This window comes from Neurospora hispaniola, assembly GCF_033458365.1.
Source record: "Neurospora hispaniola strain FGSC 10403 chromosome Unknown B0T23scaffold_9, whole genome shotgun sequence".
In the NCBI taxonomy this organism is placed as follows: Eukaryota; Fungi; Ascomycota; class Sordariomycetes; order Sordariales; family Sordariaceae; genus Neurospora; species Neurospora hispaniola.
In genome coordinates, this window is record NW_026944414.1 from 1,400,149 (window position 1) to 1,419,482 (window position 19,334).

Here is a 19,334-nt window from a genome sequence, read left to right on the forward strand (position 1 = left end):
CTCACTGCTCCTCATCATACATCCGACCCAAGCTATCTCCTTCGTCAGATAAGAAGCCTCAACATCTCTCTCCCCGGCCTCAACTTCAAATCACGACAACTGGGAACATACGTACCGTGCATCCTAAGGTACATACGGCTTCCCACACTTCTGGCAATGAAGTTCCGTTCAACAAAGAGGACATGCCAACGTGACAATACGATAACCTCCTCCTCCTCCTCCAACTGCCACTATGCCATTTCTCGTAGCAAATGACACCAATGATGTGACCACAAGATTGAGTGGCGCATGTCTACTCCATGTTCATGTCTCCTCAGCGACTGTCAAAGCCGGCGTGGTAGAGTTCCTCTTGACAGATCCGGCACTTTGAGCTTCGGAGCATCGGCGAACGTCTTCTTCTTGATGTAATCCCGAGCAAACTGGGCCATGTCAGCCTATGAAGGACTCGGTGATGTTAAAACCGAATTCGACTTTGGCTAGCTCGCCTAGGGCTCGATAGTCGAACCACGTGGGTGAGGTGAGGAATTTCTCGTCTCTTGGACCCAAGTTGAAGGCTCTTTCGTGTGTCGGCTTTGAGTTTGACGTAACTTTTGTATGCGACCAGGGTTGTGCCTGGGTACCAGAGTGACTCGAAGCCTAGAGTGCGGTTGGCGGGCTCTAGGTTGATGAAGAGAATGTTCTCTGGAAGGGTTGAGGGTATTTCTGCTGTTTCGTTGGTTTGGCTAAGCTATGTTCGATATATAGAAGCAAAAAGAATTCGCCGAGGAGAGCTAAGCGGTATCGAAGGCCTCGAATCACTTAGACTGAAATGTTCCCGTGGTAGCAACAACGGACAGAGCATTGTCCCGGGAGCTAGATAAGAATAGAAGTAGGGTCAATGTAACGCTCATCAGCACATCAACAGCTGATCAAGTTGTGTTCAGAAAGATTTTATGAAATGCAGTTAGTCGCTTTCTCCTTCTTCAGCGAAGTGGATGTATAGACCTTGGTGTTCCTCAGGGCAGCCCTAGTGGTCTCCGTACTTCCGACTCCAAGGTCTCAGAGCTTGACTCCTCAATGGGGGCATTCTGCTTTTTTGCCTTTTTTTGTTGATTTGTCTTTCTTCGCGCTCGAAATTAAGGCTTGAGTTGCGATGAGTGAGTTACTAGAGTTGGTAGCGCTCATGATATCAGTGGCGGGGACGGAGGTGCTGGCCCGTTCCGCTACCCTTAGCTTCATTGCTTGTCGCGTCCTTGGTCACCAAGAGAGGATGCGAGTTAGTTTGTTGCACACGAACCATATCTGAATGGGGGCGCGAAGCGGCTGACTGCTTACGGGTGTACGCGAGAATAACATGATTGGATTCGCAAACAATGTTTATTTCTCTGCTTCTCTGCTATAATAAAGGGCTCGGTCACAACTGCTTCTTCCTCATACCCTTGAGGTAGTACCGCCTCGCCATTTATCGAAGAGATCCATGGGCTTCGAAGAATGGCTAGTTCAAAGAATATCTCGTCACTTTGTTGGTTGTATGTGGTTCCGCTCGCCTGAATGTCTAGCTCTCATGAGCGGTTAGCATCATGTTGTTTGTCCGCACTCCATTCCAAAAGACCATGTGAGACCGCGAACTTCAAGCATCGAAAAAAAATAAATGTTGGCCTCGCATGATCGGCGGCTGTCAGCTTACTGGCTGACTGATAATATCATCTGCCTGCTTGTTGAAAGTCCGAGCAAGTGGACCCCCACCAGCTTACTTAGTGTGAACCTCTTCCCCCCCGCAAGCCTACCCTCTGGCCTTGAGTTTCAATTTTGGTTCTGCTTCACCCCAGCCACTTGAACCAAGCACTATCTTCAAACAAACATACGTACCATACCGGTGTCTCTCCAAGCAACATCATCATGGCGCCAACATCTCCGACTGCCACCGCCTCTGCTACAGCTACCATCCCGTTTCTCTATCGAATCATCTTGCTCTATATCGAACCCCTCTTCGCAATCAACGGCGCTTTCATGGTCTTCTTTCAGCCAGCCAAATACGCGGCCATGATGACGCGCGCATCTGTGCCCTACGATGCTCCCTCGCAATATCTCTACACGCAGATTGGGAGTGGATGGCTGTACTTTGCCTTCATCCAAGCCGTTATCCTTCGGCTGTATGACGATCTGCGTCTATGGCAGCTGCTCTGTGTCGGCATGCTCCTCAGTGATGCTGGGTATAGCTGGTCCGTGATACAAGGGGTAGGCGGATGGAGTCAGTGGATCAAAGTTGGAGAATGGGAAGCCTCAGATTGGACCCTATTTTGGGCAACTGTGCCTTTGGCAGTGATCAGGGTTTTGGTTTTGCTTCAGAGTATGGCCGGAGCGAGGAAGGGTGAAGTGAGGGCGAGGATCGATGAAAAGAGGAAGTGAAGCTTTTTGCTGGCAAACAAAGATGACAAATGACTTGAAATGGAAACTCAACGGCAGTATATGGCGAACAGTTGCGAAGGACGAGGGTTTTCGATGTACGGGTAGAACACACCGTCTTCGTGACCAACCCAACATCGGGATTTGGTTTTTCCAAGCACTGCAGTGTCTTTTAGAACTCGAGGGTTTGGAGGATTGGAGGAGTGGAAAGCAATGCCGGCTTGAATTGCCATCCTCAATCGAGAACCGTTATTTTTGGATGCTCCAGGCTGAAAAAGAGATAGAAACCGAATCAATCCTCGGCATCGATGGCCGAGCAACAACGACCCTAGAAGCCTAGTCAAGTAGCCGGGTCCTCCTGGCTGATGACCACGTGACAGATCCTAGCTGTCATGGAGAGGTCGAGGAACAACCTGACAATTCCCTGAACTTCCCCTGTTGTTTTGGTTGGGGGCATCTTTCTTTGTTATTTTTTGCCCCTCTGCCCCTCTTTGGTGGCTCTCCGCAGTCCGCATATGAAACCGATCGAGAGCTGGCAAGAGGTGTCTCAGGTTTTGGTTAGACGCACCCTGGCACCGCCAATGTCGTAGCCACCAAGTCTTGTTTTATCTTGCCCATCATTATCAATCATGTCCTGTTTCTGTTCCTCTTTGGATATGGAAAGTCTCCGAGATCAGTTGTAGCAGGATAGCTCTGGCTTGCTATAACAACGTGAAACGTCGACTTGGTGTCGATCGACCAGACGTTCCAGGTTGGCCCCCAGGGCGTGTCCAGGGACTTGGCCTCGTGGGTCTGACTTGTACCATTGCTACAGCGTGTGTCTGCGCGTATGTAGTGTAAATGAAGCGGAGATCCTGTCGACAGATTTATACTGCAAGTCCGTCGGGCAATCTTGCGGGTGTCGTAAACGGTGACTGCGGCCGATGAGCCCAAGAAAATTGGAACCCAAAATTAGCAACGTGGTGACAATCAGAGTGCTGTGGAAGAGAGGTTGTCAAGTTTTTAGTGGCATTTGTCGCCGCTTGTTCCATCAGCCTCAAACACGACCAGAAAGACGCATGGCTGGCATGGCTCTGAAGCACAGAACCCGTCAGGTTTCTTCCCTGGGCATCGGGCCGCATCTGACAAGTCGGGCTGTTGGCGCATATTGGATTTTGGGGGTCTCTCCATTCTTTCATCTTGTCGGCTTGTTGTGATCGTCTCAATGGCAGAGTGTCTGTGACGGTGATTCGATCTTGGGAGAGATTTGACTGAAGCAGAAACTGGACCCCGGCGGGCAATGAGTACCCCACTTTCCACTTGTCAGCAGCACCCGACTTCCCGTCTTTTCCATCCACCAGGGCAGTGCTTGGTAGGTATGTTCGTTTTTGTTAGCGATAGCCCCCCCAGCTGACGCCCTGGCCTAACAGGCCTGCCGCGAATCACTGGGTCCAAAAAGGAGAGAAAGCGGGGCCCGCGGCAGGGCAAGACAGGCCCAGCGACCTGACCACCTGCAGGAGACGGGACCAGATTATCTGCTCCACCTCTGGGTCCCGCATCAGCCACTAACAAGGATCCCGCCGGCTGAACACACCATTCCATCCTGCTGCGCTCCCGTCGCTGTCAACCGCGTCCAGGGGCACCACGCCCACACAGCCAGCCCACCACCACCCACTGCACCACCTGGCCCCTACCTGGACAGCAGCAGCACGCACTCCCGCCCGACACCTTGGGATTCTATCGATCCTCCCGTCATCAGTGGCATCTCGCTGTCCGCCTTCCGCTTTGTGTCGAGGTTCCCTCCGTCCCGTCGTCTTCGTTGTTGTACCTCTCTACACAACCTAGACCCGACTTACTTGAAACATCCATCCATCCAACTCTAAACACGAGTCTTGTTCACACCACCTTGCTGCTGCGCCAAACAGTAGTTGCCTCCTAGTCTGTCGCCCTCGGTCGATTAGAGTCTTGGATTTCCGGACAGCCAGGCCTCCTTTTCTCCTGGCGCCTTCTCGCCCTTACAGTCCACTTCTTCTGTTGACACCGACCCCCTCGGAGGTATCGACACCGACACCAACTTCGACGCCGACGCCGACATCGAAACCGCCCGCTGTCACGTCACCCAGCCTACCTATCATACCTACTCTCTTCCCAGCCTCGTCGCTTCGTATTTCTTCGCTCTTATCCTAGATCTTCTCCTATCCGTCAAACCTCCTATTGGCGTCCAACCCTCAGTCCTTTCGTATCCTACGGCTGGTCCACCCTACCTACGTCCATTCCCCTTTTAGGTTTCTGCCAGACAGCAAAATGTCGTGGAAACTCACAAAGAGTATGTCGGCGAACCCTCGCCTTTTCCCTTTCCCTTTCCCTTTCCCCACGGCAGAACACCATATCTGACATGTTGGCACACCAGAGCTGAAGGAGACCCATTTGGGTCCTCTTTCAAGCCCCTTCTCCCGCTCGCCCTCTACCTCCACCATCACAGATAAGGAAGACAAGAGCCAAGCGGGCAGCTCGGGAGCAGCCACCCCTTCGAACGAGAACACCATTGGTAGGCGCTCAGCCCGTCTTGTTCACTCGGCCATCACAAGATTAACCTCTTTTCCTTTCACAGCCGCCTCGGAAGCCCTCACGCAAGCTCCCATCGTCAAGCCTCCTAAGCCCGGTATCCTCGTTGTCACCCTCCACGAGGGTTCCGGCTTCTCGCTACCCGAACAGTATCGGAATGTCTTTTCCTCAAACCATGGCGGTAACTCGATGTCGACGGGAAGTGCCCTTAACGTTGCAGGCTCCATTAGAACCAACAACTCGTCACGAACAGCCAACTTCCTGAGCGGTTCTTCGCGCCCACAGAGCTCGGGCGGCTTTGGCGCTATTCCTACAAATCACGGCCGTATCTCCACAAAGTACATGCCCTATGCCCTCATAGATTTTGACAAGGTTCAAGTTTTTGTCAACTCGGTCGAAGGCAACCCCGAAAACCCCCTCTGGGCCGGCTCCAACACTCAGTACAAGTTCGATGTGTCTCGAGTTACGGAGCTTGCCGTACATCTTTACATCAGGAACCCCAACGCGGCTCCTGGCTCCGGCCGCAGCCAAGATATTTTCCTTGGTGTTGTCCGTATTAACCCAAGATTCGAGGAGAAGCAGCAGTTCGTCGATGACCCCAAGGCCAGCAAGAAGGACCGGGAAAAGGCCGCCGCCGACTTTGCCAACAAGGAGCGCGCCCTCGGACACAGCGGTGTGGAGTGGGTTGACGTTCAGTATGGTACCGGAAAGCTTAAGATCGGCGTTGAGTATGTGGAGAACCGCGCCGGTAAGCTCAAGATTGAGGATTTCGAGCTTCTCAAGGTCGTCGGCAAGGGCTCGTTCGGTAAGGTCATGCAGGTGCGCAAGAAGGACACGAACCGTATCTACGCTCTCAAGACGATTCGCAAGGCGCACATCATCTCGCGTTCCGAAGTCGCCCACACGCTCGCTGAGCGATCCGTTCTGGCCCAGATCAACAACCCGTTTATCGTGCCGCTCAAGTTCACCTTCCAGAGTCCCGAGAAGCTATACTTTGTCCTCGCCTTTGTCAATGGTGGCGAGCTGTTCCATCATTTGCAGAAAGAGCAGCGATTCGACGTCAACCGCAGTCGTTTCTACACGGCCGAACTGCTGTGTGCGCTCGAATGCCTTCACGGTTTCAACGTCATTTACCGTGATCTTAAGCCGGAAAACATTCTTCTCGACTACCAAGGTCACATCGCTCTCTGCGACTTCGGTCTCTGCAAGCTGGACATGAAGGATGAGGACCGCACCAACACATTTTGCGGCACCCCTGAATATTTGGCGCCCGAATTGCTGATGGGTAATGGCTACAACAAGACTGTCGATTGGTGGACATTGGGTGTGCTTTTGTACGAGATGTTGACGGGTCTCCCGCCTTTCTACGATGAGAACACCAACGAGATGTACCGCAAGATCCTTAGTGAACCGCTGCACTTCCCCGGACCCGAGGTGGTACCCCCAGCTGCCAAGGACCTCTTGACCAAGCTGCTCAACCGCGACCCGCAACAACGTCTCGGTGCCAACGGGGCGGCCGAGATTAAGGCGCACCCCTTCTTCCACGCCATAGATTGGCGCAAGTTGTTGCAGCGCAAGTACGAGCCTGCGTTCAAGCCCAATGTGGTAAGTCTCAAGAGCGCTGCTTACTCACCGGCTGAACAAGTTCAATGTGCTAACTACGGTGACTATAGGTTGACGCGCTCGACACCGCCAACTTCGACCCCGAGTTCACATCGGAACTTCCTCAGGATTCTTACGTGGAAGGACCGATTCTGTCAGAGACGATGCAGAACCAGTTCACGGGCTTCAGTTACAACCGTCCTATTGCTGGTCTCGGGGATGCGGGTGGCAGTGTCAAGGACCCATCATTCGCGAGCAGTCTTCAAGACAACAGCAGCAGGAGATAGACAAAGTAAAAGAGAGGTAGAAACTTTGGCTTGGGCAACGGGAATATAGCAAATGCAGCATAGAGGCAGGTTCAGTTAAGCGGTTGTGTCGCGGCTGTGATTGACCCATTGGTGGGTCAGGCTGAGCGTAGAGGTGACAGCCAAGTGCTCAGTCGCTGGACAATGGGCTTTCAAAGTCTTTTCTTTATCTTGTGTTTAGTCTATCCATATTTGTGACTTGAGCTACCTAGGTACATTTTCACATAGGAGTTGGGCAGTGATTTGTTTCATTGTTATACTTACAAACAATGTCAAGTACTTTTACGAAACACGGGACACAACTCGACGTTTGCTTGGGAACCAAACTCACGATGAGGTGGAATAGGGTCAGGCAGCCGAGCAGCCCGGAATGTCACATCAATGTAGTTGTGCAAGGTCTTAAGCCCAAAGCTGCTCGCTCGTACAGCCGAATTCGGGTCTTATGATCAATCAGAGGCTGTAGGCATGGATCTTTCTTGTTTTGTTTAAGAGGAACTTTTGGCAGCATTTGCAAGCAGATGGATCAGGGGAGAAAACGGATTAGTAACGAACGGGCTCTTGGGAACGGTATAGAAAAGCTCCCGTGAATCCCGGCGATCAACGGGGAGCGAGTGACCTCGGGGCTACCAGACTGAAAGATGTGATGAACTGCGAAAAAGTTCAGTTACCGCCATTTCCAACCCCTGTTCACTTCTGGTCTCTCTGTCTCACACCATATGCGACCAAGTTTCACCGATTGTGGCCCGGTCAAGACCAAAGACACTGGGACTGGTATATCAGAACATCACTTTCATATAGTGCTAACAAATAGCGAAAGCGGGCACTATTGATGGTAGTTGTTGATTGAAGTTGGCGATCATGTTGTTACATATCGGACCGGCTAACATTGCCGCACGTTAGCCAGGCACTCGGATGTACAGTGCATGTACCAAGCTATACATTCAAGTTACGCAATTGCCCCGCATTTGCACCGCGAGCTCACCTTATCAACCCCACCATGCCCACCGTCGTCTCCCCATCAGCAGCTCTCCGGCATCAAGGAAGCGAGCAGGCTTGCATGATATAAGTGTATTACTAGACGAACCCAACCCATCATCAGGTGCTTTTCCTCCTTTCTTCCCATATTGCTCTTCATCCTTCCTCTCTCCATCCTGTCTCAACTCTAGCGACAGCAGTAATCTCTAATCCTCATCGACGTCATAGACCCTAGAAAGCCATTCGCAGTCGATCGAAAACACACAACATCACCACCATGGCTCCCGCGAACACCCTCTCGGCCTGGTCTGACCTCCAGTCGCACCACTCCAAGGTTGGCAAGACCTTTGTCCTCAAGGATGCCTTCAAGTCCGATCCCGAGCGCTTCTCCAAGTTCGCTCGTACCTTCACCCTCCCCGCCGACATCTCGAGCGACAGCCCCAATGCCACCGAAATCCTCTTCGACTTCTCCAAGAACTTGGTGACAGAGGAGACCCTTGACAAGCTCGTCCGCCTCGCCGAAGAGGCCGGCGTTGAGAAGAAGCGCGATGCCATGTTCGCTGGCGAGAAGATCAACTTTACCGAAGACCGTGCCGTCTATCACGTCGCTCTTCGCAACGTCTCCAACCAAGAGATGAAGGTCGACGGTGTTGATGTCATGAACACCAAGGGTGGCGTCAACGAGGTCCTCCAGCACATGAAGGAGTTCTCGGAGCAGGTGCGCAGCGGCGAGTGGAAGGGTTACACCGGCAAGAAGCTCACCAACATCATCAACATTGGTATCGGCGGTTCCGACTTGTAGGTTCAAACGTCCTGCCTCCCTGCCCGAGAGAGAAGCATTGGCTGACAAGTATCATCACAGGGGTCCCGTCATGGTCACTGAGGCCCTCAAGCATTATGGTGCCAAGGACATGACCCTTCGCTTCGTCTCCAACGTTGACGGTACCCACATCGCCGAGGCCCTCGCTGCCTCTGATCCCGAGACCACCCTCTTCCTCATCGCTTCCAAGACTTTCACCACCGCCGAGACCATCACTAACGCCAACACCGCCAAGTCGTGGTTCCTCGAAAAGACCGGCGGTCAGGGCGATATCACCAAGCACTTTGTTGCTCTCTCCACCAACGAGGCCGAGGTCACCAAGTTCGGCATCGACGCTAAGAACATGTTCGGTTTCGAGAGCTGGGTGGGCGGTCGCTACTCGGTTTGGTCTGCCATCGGCTTGTCTGTCGCCCTCTACGTTGGCTACGAGAACTTCCACAAGTTCCTCGCTGGTGCCCACGCCATGGACAACCATTTCCGCACCGCTCCTCTCAAGGAGAACATCCCCGTGCTCGGCGGTATCTTGAGTGTCTGGTACTCCAACTTCTATAACGCCCAGACTCACCTCATTGCTCCCTTCGACCAGTACCTCCACCGCTTCCCTGCCTACCTTCAGCAGCTGTCGATGGAGTCCAATGGCAAGTCCATCACCTCGGACGGTTCCGCGGCCAAGTACACTACCGGCCCCATCGTTTTCGGCGAGCCCTGCACCAACGCCCAGCACTCCTTCTTCCAGCTTGTCCACCAGGGCACCAAGCTGATCCCCGCCGACTTCATCCTCGCCGCCAAGTCTCACAACCCCATCTCCAACAACCTTCACCAGAAGATGCTGGCGTCCAACTACCTCGCTCAGGCCGAGGCCCTCATGGTCGGCAAGACCGCCGAAGAGGTCCGCGCTGAGGGTAATGTGCCCGAGCACCTCGTTCCTCACAAGGTCTTCCTCGGCAACAGGCCCACCACCAGCATCCTTGTCGGCGGCCACATTGGTCCCGCCGAGCTCGGTGCCCTCATCGTCTACTACGAGCACCTCACTTTCACTGAGGGTGCCATCTGGGATATCAACTCGTTCGACCAGTGGGGTGTCGAGCTCGGAAAGGTGTTGGCCAAGAAGATCCTCAAGGAGATTGACGAGCCTGGTGCGGGCAGTGGGCACGACGCTTCTACCGGCGGTCTCTTGGGTGCGTTCAAGAAGTATGCTGACTTTTGAAGGTCAAGGGGGGCGTTGCCGCGGCTTTGAGATTTTAAAAGGGCCGGCTTTATATAAAATCAAGAGGGAGGGATGACTGCTTGGATGAACATGATGTGATGATCTACTTATTACCTGAATAAAAAGAAATTTTGTGATTGAACATGAGACGCAGGCCTAGGTATTGACACAACGCCATGCATTAAGTCCTTAACATCCCTAATTCCAAGCACCTGTCGCATCTTCTGTCCCGTATCGTTTCTCATTCTCAACAGATCACAGTTCAATGCCTTGAATGAGTTTGGTTACTGCCACCCAAAGTGAAATCAGACTACTGTTTGGTCAACCTTTGTGTCGAGACGAATAGCCCAAAGTGATCCAGTCCAAAAGCAGGTACCACAGTACATGTCACAGGTGGACTTGTGGCCTAAAGTCATTATGTAGTACGGATCCATACCATACAGGGGGGCTTTCCGCTTGATTTCCCATTCTTTTTTTCTTTTTTTTTTCCTTTACTTTTATTTTCCATCTTTCATCTTCCATTTTTCTTCACACCACGAAGCCACCGGCTAGGCTGAGCCATGGTCCAGTGATGATATCTTGTCCGCGGATGGTCTTGGGTGGTGGGTGGTGGTTGTGACTAACTAGGTTGAGGTGGGGGATCGATAGAGATCAGATGAACGGTGGGGTAAAACGAGAAAAAAAAAATGGGGGTTACGGTTCCGGGCGGGGGTCCATCGGAGGTGGATCGCCGGCTTTTGACGGTCCAGGTCACATAGCTTCTCCGAGTTCCGGAGTCCGCAATCCGGAGTGCTTGCTGGCTTACAAGTTCGAATTCGGTGTCATGGGTCAAGTACATACTTACATGGAAACTCAATTCGATATTATGGGCAGGCGGGGGATGGGCGGTAGTGAGCATATGCATCACTTCATCTGCAGGATCTGCCATATTGGGGGAGGGTACTGACTGAGCAGGAGATGCAAAAAGCGGGCGTTCATGGACATTGACACAGTCTCGCTATCATCAACTTATATCATCATCTCTTTGAATTCATTTCTTATCGATTAACTCCTTCCCTCTTTGCTTGCAGCAAGAACACACACGAGAGAATCCGATGGTGACAATGATCATGTATTTTTCCATGTTGTTGATTTCCTGTTCCTTTTTGCTTTGAGCCGAGCCGCCTGTTTTTTCATCCTTTATCCCCCTTTTTTTTTCCCCCGTTATCCCAGTTCACAAATTCTCATAATTTGATCATTGGACCCATAAACAAAAGCCTGTTTTGGAGAAGAGGGGAAAACAAAGACACAGAACAGAGAACCAGTAAAGTTTGTTGATGCTGTCTTTTAGCAAAAACCAACATAGAGTTTTTCATGATGCCCACCAATTTCATGACATGCCCTTTGGACCCTACGCAATGACTTGGAGAGAGTAAAAAAAAAAAAAACAGGAGTTTCTCTTGAAAAGAAAAAGAAAAGAATAAGAAAACTGCATAACCGAGAAAAACCCACACAACAAACAAGACGAAGCAATTTATGAAGAGACAATCCATCCCACCATCAGCCAAAATAGAGTTTCGTCAATACGCCATGTCCCTTTGCGGTTGTAGTTAAAAATCGTACACAGAGATGATAGTATGAGTCTCGGAGAGAGGGGTGAATCCCATCAATAACGCTAAACGATATTTGCTTATGTGTGCAGAAACGCGCGAGGCTTCTTCTTGTCCTCCCACATCCTGCTCTGATTCCGTGCGGCCCTAATGACCCACAATGTCTGGTCTGGGTTTCCTCCGCTAGTGGTAGTTATTACCCCAGCCGCCACGTGGAGGGTTGCCATAGTAGCCCCCGCCGAAACCTTGTCCGCCATAACCACCGTAGGTGTTCTGGTGACCCTGGGTGCCGGTGGCGCCCATGCCGTAACCAGTGCCGGTCTGGTTATGGAGACCATGTCCCTGGAGATGGTTGGGGTAGCCGTAAGATCCCATACCACCGAGACCGCTTTGTTGGTTCGACTGCGGAGGGGGGAGGCCGCTCTGAGAGGGAGCATTGTTGGTAGCAGAGCCAGGACGAGCGGCACCGCCAAGGGCAGGGCTTGGTCCGGAAGCAGCCTTGGAGTCGCCGAAAGGCTTCAGGTCATCAGAGGCCGAAGGACCGGCACCCGGCTGAGTTCCGGGAGCATTGAAGGACTGGCCGGCCTGAGACTGGTAGCTGGAGCCACCACGACCGAAAGCATCGTGCATTCCACCGAAGCCGCTACCACCGAGACCTTGCTGCTGAGCAGACTGGCCGGAGGCGGTGCGACCATAATCGTTCAGGCCACCAGCTCCAACACCAGTCTCACGGTGGAGAGTGGACTGTCCAAAACCGGCAGGGGAGGAAGCGTATCCATGAGGGGCCTGGGGAGACATGCCATACTGGTTGGGCTGGTAACCAAGTCCGCCCTTTCCATAAGGAGCGCCGTAAGCGCCCTGGTTGTACCCGTTGTAGTTCATGTACGCAGAGTAATAAGGGTTAGAGTAGTAAGGGTGGCTGCCGTAGGGGCCATACTGATCATGCGGCTGTTGCTGGCCGTGAGTCTGGGCCTGGGTGGTCTGAGCAGTCTGGGCCTGGGTTCCAGCCTGGTTAGGGGTAGGAGTACCGGCCATATCAGAGCCAGAACCGAAGCGATTCTGAGTATGCTGAGCGCCGCTCTGAGGATACTGGCTAAGGTTATCGGCCTGGGGCGCGTTATATCCAAAGCCGCGCTGGGGCTGAGACAGACCGTCTTGCTGTCCTTGAGCGCCCTGTTGCTGGCCAAAGTTGTTTTGGCCGTAGTAGTTGTAACGGCTCTGATCAGCGGTGTAGTACTGAGAGTAATCACTGGGAGCCGAGCTGAATGCGCCGACGGGCTGCTGCTGGTTCTGCGTTTGCGCAACTTGGCCCTGAACGGGGAAGCCAGTCTCGTACTGGGTTTGCGCAGCCACAGCACCAGGCTGTTGGCCGAAAGCATCGAAAGGCTTGGAAGCGCCAAAAGGAGCGGGCTCTTGGGGCGCAGGCTGGCCGAAGCGGCCGAACTGCTGAGTGCTTGGCGCAGTAGGGGGTTGCGTAGCTGCTTCAGCCGGGGTCTTTAGTGAATCATCTACAAGTGACGAGATCGGGAGGTAGTACGCACCCTGAGAAGCGGCCGCGGCGGCAGCAGGCTGGGTCGGGGCCGTAGGGGGTGCGGTAGCGGTAGTGGCTAAGAATGGAATTAGTCGCAAATTTGAGGCATTGGCTAATGAGGAAAGGGTCATACCGGCAGGGCCCGTAGGAGGGAGCGAGGCCGCAGGCTTCTGGGCAGCGAAGGTCTCAGGAACCGGGGCAGGCTGCGCAGGAGGAAGAGAAGCGCGAGGTTGGGTAACAGGAGAGTCCTGAGGAGGCTGAGGACGAGTCTCGGGCTCCTCACGGTCACCATCAATGTCATCCTCCTCGTTCAAGCTGAAAGCGCCGAACTGAACGGCGGCACGGTCGACCTGGTCACGGTTACCAGGCATGCGGACAGGCTCCTGCTGGTCAAGGATTCGGCGGGCATAGGTAGGGGTACGAGTAGATGTGCGATCGGTGGCCTTGGAAGCAGTCGTAGCAAAGCCACTGCCAGGGGCGCGGGAGGTCTGATGCTGCTGCTGAGACGCGGAGTTGGGGGTCGCAGTAGCGCTGGGGCCCTGGGCCCGGGGATCCCAAGAGTCGGCGGCTTCACTCGCAGCGGTCTCGGTCTCTGGAGGGTGGGAATCATCGGCAACTTGTTCGAGATTCGTTTCGGTAAGTTGATCCTTGGACGGCTTCAAAGCGACTTCGGGAACAACGGGGATAGCGGGGAGGGCAGGCTCGATAGGTACAATAGGCAGCGCGGGGACGGCGGGAGGAGGAGGAGGAGGAGCCTCCTTCTTAGCAGGCTCGGGCGTAGGTTCCTCGACGGGTTGTGGGACTTCGGGCTCAGCTTCAGGTTCAGCCTGGACCTCAGGCTCAACAGGGGTAGGTTCGGCGGCGGGCGGGAGAGGCTCGATAACAGGCTCAGCAGGCTTGGGAGGAGCGACCTCCTTCGGCTTGGGGGTAGGCTTCGGCACAGACTGTCTCAACATGCTAGCCCAGGTCTTCTGCGCTGGCTCAACGGGCTTGGGAGCAACGGGAGCAGGCGCGGCGGCAGGAATCTCGGCGGAAGGCGAGCTCTCCTCGGGCCATCCACTCGCCTCTTCGGTGGGCTTGGGAGCACCCCATACGTTGGCCTCTTCGGTAGGAACTGAAAGCTGCTCGCTCTCCTTGTTCTTGTGGCCGTTGATCGTCGCATTGAGGGGCTTGCCGCGGCCACCGCCCCGACCGCCTCGCTCGGTGGCCCTGCCACGTCCACGTCCGCTGTCTACGCGGCCGCCTCTAACAGGTCTCGTGGATCCAGCGAAGGAATCGGCAGGAGTGGATGTGAAAGTATCGGTCTTCGTCTTGGGCTTGGACACCTTCTTGGGCTTGGTTACCTCGCCCCATTGCGAGATGGTTCCTGTATTTAAAAGAAGCTGGTGTTAGTAACCTAGCAGTAGCAGCAAACAGGGTGCACCACACGGCGGGGCAGCGTGCAGCTCGGAGAAGCCAATGGCCCAGCGCACACGACAGGCACTCGTCTCGACAAGCTGAGACAGGAAGAGCTTGGCTAAGGCAGGCAAGTGGCGGTGGGGTGCAGAGGAGGGATCGGAGTGGGAGTCCGACAACGTACCTTCAGCAATGCGGGTGACAGCGAGGGATTCGTCACCGTCTGTCTCGTTGAGAGCAAATAGAACATCGACGTCCGACCAGTCGGGGAACATCTCCTTGATGATGGCAACCTTGCTGCCGTATTGCTTCCTAAGCTGGCCAATCTCGCCCTCGTCCTCTAGAGATGGCAGCGACGACGACTCTGTGGAATCGCCGTTGGTCCTGGTCGCGCTGCGACCTCCCCGAGTCGAAAGACCGCCCCGGCCACCGCGGCCGGAGCCTCTGCCGCGCGCGGCGACGGGTCTGCTCTGTACCTCAGACATTGCTGAGATGTGTATGTGAAAACTGTGTGGTCGTCAAGACGAGTGGGTGGGTAGCGGAGTGGTGGGCGTGTCGCGTCTCTCGAGGGCAGCCAGTCCAGTAGGGGGATGGAGGAGGGGCCGTTTCCCGGGAGAACTAGACAAAAGAAAGTGGACAGGTGGAAGAGAATAAAATGCGGTGCGCCTCGTGCAGCTAAATGTGCCTTTGGGCGGCGGCTTGCTTTGGTGTTGCGATCCGGGTGATGGGATCGAGAGCCGGTGTGGTGGTGATTGACGTGGTGGAAAGGTATTATGGAGAAGGAGGGTGTGTGGGAAGTGGAAGCGAGGCAAAGAAAGCGTAGTCGGATGGATTCAGTTTTTGACGCCTTGTCCCGCCAGAAGCCAGACTGGACGCAGAAAGTGGAAATGGGGGAGGAAGGCAGAGCCCAGGCCACCGCCCGCAACCGCTAGGTACACACAGTCACTGGGCTGTAGCGTGGGCACCAGCTGAAAACCACCCTACCGCCTGTAACGAGCGTCACCCGGGGCCATTGCAACTGAGCTGCACCTGACGGACGGGACTGCAACAGCTGCAAAGATGCGCCCACCAACGACACCTCACAGGGCAGGGCGGGCAGGCAGGGTGGCATCTCGACGGCGCGAGAATAGACCAAGTGTAGACTAGACTACTACTTCAGTTGTAATGGTACATCTGTCTCGCTTGTCCGCCCCGGCTGCATACCTCTACATAGTACTATTGCCAGTAGGCGGGAAGCCGTCTCCCCTTTCTCACTCTCCACCAGGTACCTAGTGTAGTGTCAACAGGTCACGGTCGGTCCAACTCATGGACGTTGTCGATCCAGCTCCAGGGGCAACTGGGAGACTGGACCAGCACACACTCCCTCCCCCCGCCATACACTACTTCACCATCGGCGTGGCGCGTCACAACAGGCTGTGGACTTGGAGGACTGAGGTTATATTGATCAATCTTGTTCCATCTCAAGCTCACATGGCCAGTGTCTCTGTTGTTGTTGTTGTTGCTGTTCAGACGGGAGACTACCATACCATACACTACCAGATGAAGCTATCTGAATCTGATATGCCCTAGCTACCCCATCCATGCTACCTTACGGTAGCTAGGCACGCAAGGCACAGAAACTATCTTACCATATGGCATGCAGGGCGCAAACCGGCATGGCTGCTATCTGATCCCAAATGGGAAAGTTGCGTGCTTTGTCCTCTCTCTCTCTCTCTGTGTGTGTGTCTCTCTCTCTCCCGTCTCCCGGAAAACTGGTACACGTACAAATACCTGCACCGAACCGCCGTCGGACAGTCCGCCATGATGGAGTCAAGCGCGGGGATGGGAATTCGCCCCCCTTGCCTCAGGAGGCACGGCGAGACACCTGATGACAGGGCCAGATGGACAAGCTTGGCAAGCCCATCCCAGCACAATGGTTGACTGGCTCGAATGGAGAATGGGGAACCCCTCAAGCCCCTCAGGCCCCTCAGGCCCCTCGCTTGAAAGGCTGGGCTGAGGCGGGCAAGCTGCCCTGGGCAATGTCGAAAGGGGAAGGGAAGCTGGCAATAGCAAAGCTGCCCTTGGGCTTGGCTCGGCGAAGCCAGAGGCTCTGAAAAAAGAGTCTGTGGTTCCCATTCCGCTTGGCATGATCTAGAGGTAATTGACTGCCAGGACTACTGTCAGGCTCAACATTGGGCTTTGCTTTGTTGTCTCTTCCTTCTTTTCTCTTCATCGCAACGACAACAAGACAAACTGTGAAGGATTGGATCCAAGGCACCCTGGAACTTCGACGCGACGCCGGTACGTACTGGCAAACGACGTCAGGGCCGTCCAGGTACAGCTCGAAACAGGCTAGCTCCAGCGACCCCAACCAGCGGGTTTGGTCGTGGGTAGGTTTTGGGAAGTCGATGAGTCACATGACTCAGGACTCGACGGCTTTCGGCTTGTTGGCTCGAGCTTCGTGACGATCTTGAAGTTTGCGACTACTACACTAAACATCTAGAAGTGTTCGAATACTAGATATGTGAAAATGTAGGAGTGTCTTGTCGATATTTACGCAAAGCCCTCCGTTTCTGGCCTCCATTTAGCGTACACCCCTTTTCCAACTAGGCCCCTAAATCTAGGTTTGAGATCTACCACATGGGCAAGAAACTAACTCCTTTGTTAGTGCCTTTTGGGTGCATACAGACCAAGTACCTGTGAAACCCAACCGCATACCGGCACCGTAGCCGGCGTGTGTGGTGGCTGACAACCCACCCAAGAGCACGATACTAGAACCACATTTGTGTGATATCCCCAGATAAGGGCGAGTTGGCCACGTAAAAAGGCAATCGTGAAGCAGGTGTGAACGGGGGCCCGATGCAATTTGGAGCAAGCTGACGGACGACGTTGTGAACACCTGCCCGCACCATAGTGATGAAGGTACCTATGATAAGGTACACGAAGAGTCAGCGGACCAATCATGTTTTTGCCTTGGCTCGTTCTCCCGGAGAAGTGGGTTCTTTCCTGTCCACTTGCCGTCGCAACGGCCGGGCCAGGCCATGGACTCATGGAGTGACAGCTCCACCTTCAAACACAACCAAACATCGTGAACGACCGACATCGACAACGGAACGACATCATCAGAAGGTCACTGACCACTCAGCCGATCGGCCGTCGACCAGCCCGGCCCCCCCGAACTCCGGAAGCCGAACTTTTCATCTACACGGCCCCTTCGAATCCGAGACGTACGGAAACACATCATACGATTAACCATGTTCAAGACCAAACCGCTAGGCTCTCTCAAGAGCATCCTCCCGCCAATCCACCAGCCCCTCCCTCTCAACCAGCGCGAATCCCAGAAGCTCCTCAATGTGCTCAAAGCCTCATTTCGAGCCCATCTAGACAGAGAGCACGGATGGACTCCCGATACCAACCAGGTCGCGCCGGCCACGCCGACCGTCACCTATCTGCCCTCCGCCTCTCCCGCCTCCTCCAAAGATGTACCAGCCCGTCCGACGGATAAGCATATGCGCGCCATTCTAGAGAATCCCCTCTTCAACAACAAGGCCTTTGTGTCACGCTCTGTTGCCGCCCCTGCCCCAGCAGTTAGGAACAACCGCAACGAGATCTTCCAGTTGGCCGTGTCCAAGGGCATCATGAACATCCAGCGCGCGCTCGGCTTCCTCCTGGCCGTGCAGAACGACATTCAACTCTCCGCCGCCGTCTCCGTCACCCAGAGCATGAAGGAATCCGGCGCCGGTCTGCTCGTCCTGCGCTGGCTCCGTTCATCGGGCGAGGAGCGCTCGCTCAGCTTCCTCGGCAACCGCACCTTCACCCGTCTTCTGCTGCGCTACATGGTAGCCGAAGGTGTGGATGAGCTCGCCTGGTCCTGGTTCCAGCGGCTGTTGAACGAGCCCGCGCTCACCACGGGTAATCCCGAGCGGGCCGCCTACCCCGCCATCCTCCTGGACAGCCTCATCATGGCCAAGTCCCAGGCCATCGAGCTGGACGAGGCATACACGTCCATGCTGCGCGGCAAGGAGGTTATCGACAACACCTCGGCCTCCACCCAGCACCTCGTCCAGGCCTGGCGCAAACTTTGCTGGCAAACCACGGGGCAGTCGTACAAGCACCAGATCCCGCCGGCTTCCTTGTTCGAGTCCTTCGTCGCCGTCCACGACAAGCTGCCCAAGCCCTTGCCCATGTCAGTGGCGCATCTGACGCTGTATCATCCTACGAACCCATCGTCAAAACTGGCGCTGGAGTATCTCAAGAATGACCATGTGTGGAATGTCAAGCTGTCGAACTGCAAGTCGGATAATCCCGAGTCAAGATTCATTACCAGCCTGGCGTCGTTGACGCTGGATACGATACAGAATTTGATGCAGACCGGAAGGTTTACGGAGGCGCAAAAGTTGATGGAGCGGTTCAAGACGCATTTGGCGCCGATAGGACCGCATCTTGGGGCTATTGCTTTTTGATGATTGCATCTGTGGTGATGCTTGTTTCTTTTCTGTTTGCTTCTCCCATTTCACGTCCTTTTTCTTGAACGTACATTCTCTTTGCATGAAAACCCACTACCCTGAGATATCATGAGGGACTGATTGGTAAGTACCTGCCTAGCCACTTATGGTTTCCTTTTCATGTTACTATTTCTGGGCTATCTCATGGTTCTGTACATAAGGGGCGTCTCTTTCTTTCTTTTTTTCTTTTTTTTTTCTCCATCTTTCAAAGCGTCATGCATTTCGACGGGTAGATACCAACGCAAGCTTATGAACAAATAACATATTATTATCCTATGGCACCAGGTCCATCAGGGCAGGTATTAGTGTATATTGTGTACAGAAACATGTAAAGACAGGCGCTTTTTTACAGTAATGGGTATCAAGCAAAGCTATTCAACGGGCGAGCAACCGTGATAGCTTGAAGAAGAAAAAAAGAAGAAGAAGAAAAAAAGCAGCTAAGTGATAACAACAAATTCAACCATCTTTGCGTGCGCGCATGCACGAGTCCTTTTCTT

At 54.0% G+C, this 19,334-nt stretch overlaps 6 protein-coding genes across 6 annotated transcripts; 5 read left to right on the plus strand and 1 right to left on the minus strand.

Annotated features, from left to right (window-relative positions):
• Window positions 1-1,548: 1,548 nt before the first annotated feature.
• B0T23DRAFT_246072 (uncharacterized protein) lies at window positions 1,549-2,411 on the plus strand. The gene has a single exon (XM_062834122.1). It carries the CDS (start codon window positions 1,879-1,881, stop codon window positions 2,386-2,388), a length of 510 nt encoding a protein of 169 aa, XP_062688865.1. The 5' UTR covers window positions 1,549-1,878; the 3' UTR covers window positions 2,389-2,411.
• A 2,047-nt stretch (window positions 2,412-4,458) lies between these two features.
• B0T23DRAFT_246137 (serine/threonine-protein kinase gad8) lies at window positions 4,459-6,962 on the plus strand. Its single transcript, XM_062834124.1, has 4 exons — window positions 4,459-4,690; window positions 4,775-4,912; window positions 4,976-6,534; window positions 6,603-6,962. Exons 1-4 carry the CDS (start codon window positions 4,669-4,671, stop codon window positions 6,816-6,818), a joined length of 1,935 nt encoding a protein of 644 aa, XP_062688866.1. The 5' UTR covers window positions 4,459-4,668; the 3' UTR covers window positions 6,819-6,962.
• Window positions 6,963-7,839: 877 nt separating this feature from the next.
• B0T23DRAFT_389556 (glucose-6-phosphate isomerase) lies at window positions 7,840-9,980 on the plus strand. The gene is made up of 3 exons (XM_062837816.1): window positions 7,840-7,935; window positions 8,040-8,609; window positions 8,674-9,980. The coding sequence occupies exons 2-3, from the start codon at window positions 8,089-8,091 to the stop codon at window positions 9,836-9,838; spliced, it is 1,686 nt and encodes a 561-aa protein (XP_062688867.1). The 5' UTR covers window positions 7,840-7,935; window positions 8,040-8,088; the 3' UTR covers window positions 9,839-9,980.
• A 1,510-nt stretch (window positions 9,981-11,490) lies between these two features.
• Window positions 11,491-15,196, minus strand: B0T23DRAFT_246187 (uncharacterized protein). The gene is made up of 3 exons (XM_062834125.1): window positions 14,538-15,196; window positions 13,092-14,324; window positions 11,491-13,034 (listed from the first exon to the last, which is right to left on the minus strand). Exons 1-3 carry the CDS (start codon window positions 14,836-14,838, stop codon window positions 11,611-11,613), a joined length of 2,958 nt encoding a protein of 985 aa, XP_062688868.1. The 5' UTR covers window positions 14,839-15,196; the 3' UTR covers window positions 11,491-11,610.
• A 1,037-nt stretch (window positions 15,197-16,233) lies between these two features.
• Window positions 16,234-16,446, plus strand: B0T23DRAFT_408167 (uncharacterized protein; the record flags this gene model as incomplete). Its single annotated transcript, XM_062839266.1, has 1 exon — window positions 16,234-16,446. The coding sequence occupies one exon, from the start codon at window positions 16,234-16,236 to the stop codon at window positions 16,444-16,446; it is 213 nt and encodes a 70-aa protein (XP_062688869.1).
• A 1,140-nt stretch (window positions 16,447-17,586) lies between these two features.
• B0T23DRAFT_325765 (uncharacterized protein) lies at window positions 17,587-18,795 on the plus strand (the record flags this gene model as incomplete). Its single annotated transcript, XM_062835526.1, has 1 exon — window positions 17,587-18,795. The coding sequence occupies one exon, from the start codon at window positions 17,587-17,589 to the stop codon at window positions 18,793-18,795; it is 1,209 nt and encodes a 402-aa protein (XP_062688870.1).
• Window positions 18,796-19,334: the final 539 nt, after the last annotated feature.

Bases quoted from the DNA above. Each gene is read 5' to 3' on its own strand.
- B0T23DRAFT_389556 (XM_062837816.1), top strand. From the start codon at position 8,089: ATGGCTCCCGCGAACACCCTCTCGGCCTGGTCTGACCTCCAGTCGCAC. The intron at 8,610-8,673 runs GTAGGTTCAAAC...GTATCATCACAG, and splicing joins GGTATCGGCGGTTCCGACTT to GGGTCCCGTCATGGTCACTG.
- B0T23DRAFT_246137 (XM_062834124.1), top strand. From the start codon at position 4,669: ATGTCGTGGAAACTCACAAAGA. The intron at 4,691-4,774 runs GTATGTCGGCGA...TTGGCACACCAG, and splicing joins GTCGTGGAAACTCACAAAGA to AGCTGAAGGAGACCCATTTG. The intron at 4,913-4,975 runs GTAGGCGCTCAG...TTCCTTTCACAG, and splicing joins TTCGAACGAGAACACCATTG to CCGCCTCGGAAGCCCTCACG.
- B0T23DRAFT_246072 (XM_062834122.1), top strand. From the start codon at position 1,879: ATGGCGCCAACATCTCCGACTGCCACCGCCTCTGCTACAGCTACCATC.
- B0T23DRAFT_246187 (XM_062834125.1), bottom strand. From the start codon at position 14,838: ATGTCTGAGGTACAGAGCAGACCCGTCGCCGCGCGCGGCAGAGGCTCC. The intron at 14,325-14,537 runs GTACGTTGTCGG...TTTTAAATACAG, and splicing joins TGTCACCCGCATTGCTGAAG to GAACCATCTCGCAATGGGGC. The intron at 13,035-13,091 runs GTATGACCCTTT...TTCCATTCTTAG, and splicing joins CCCTCCTACGGGCCCTGCCG to CCACTACCGCTACCGCACCC.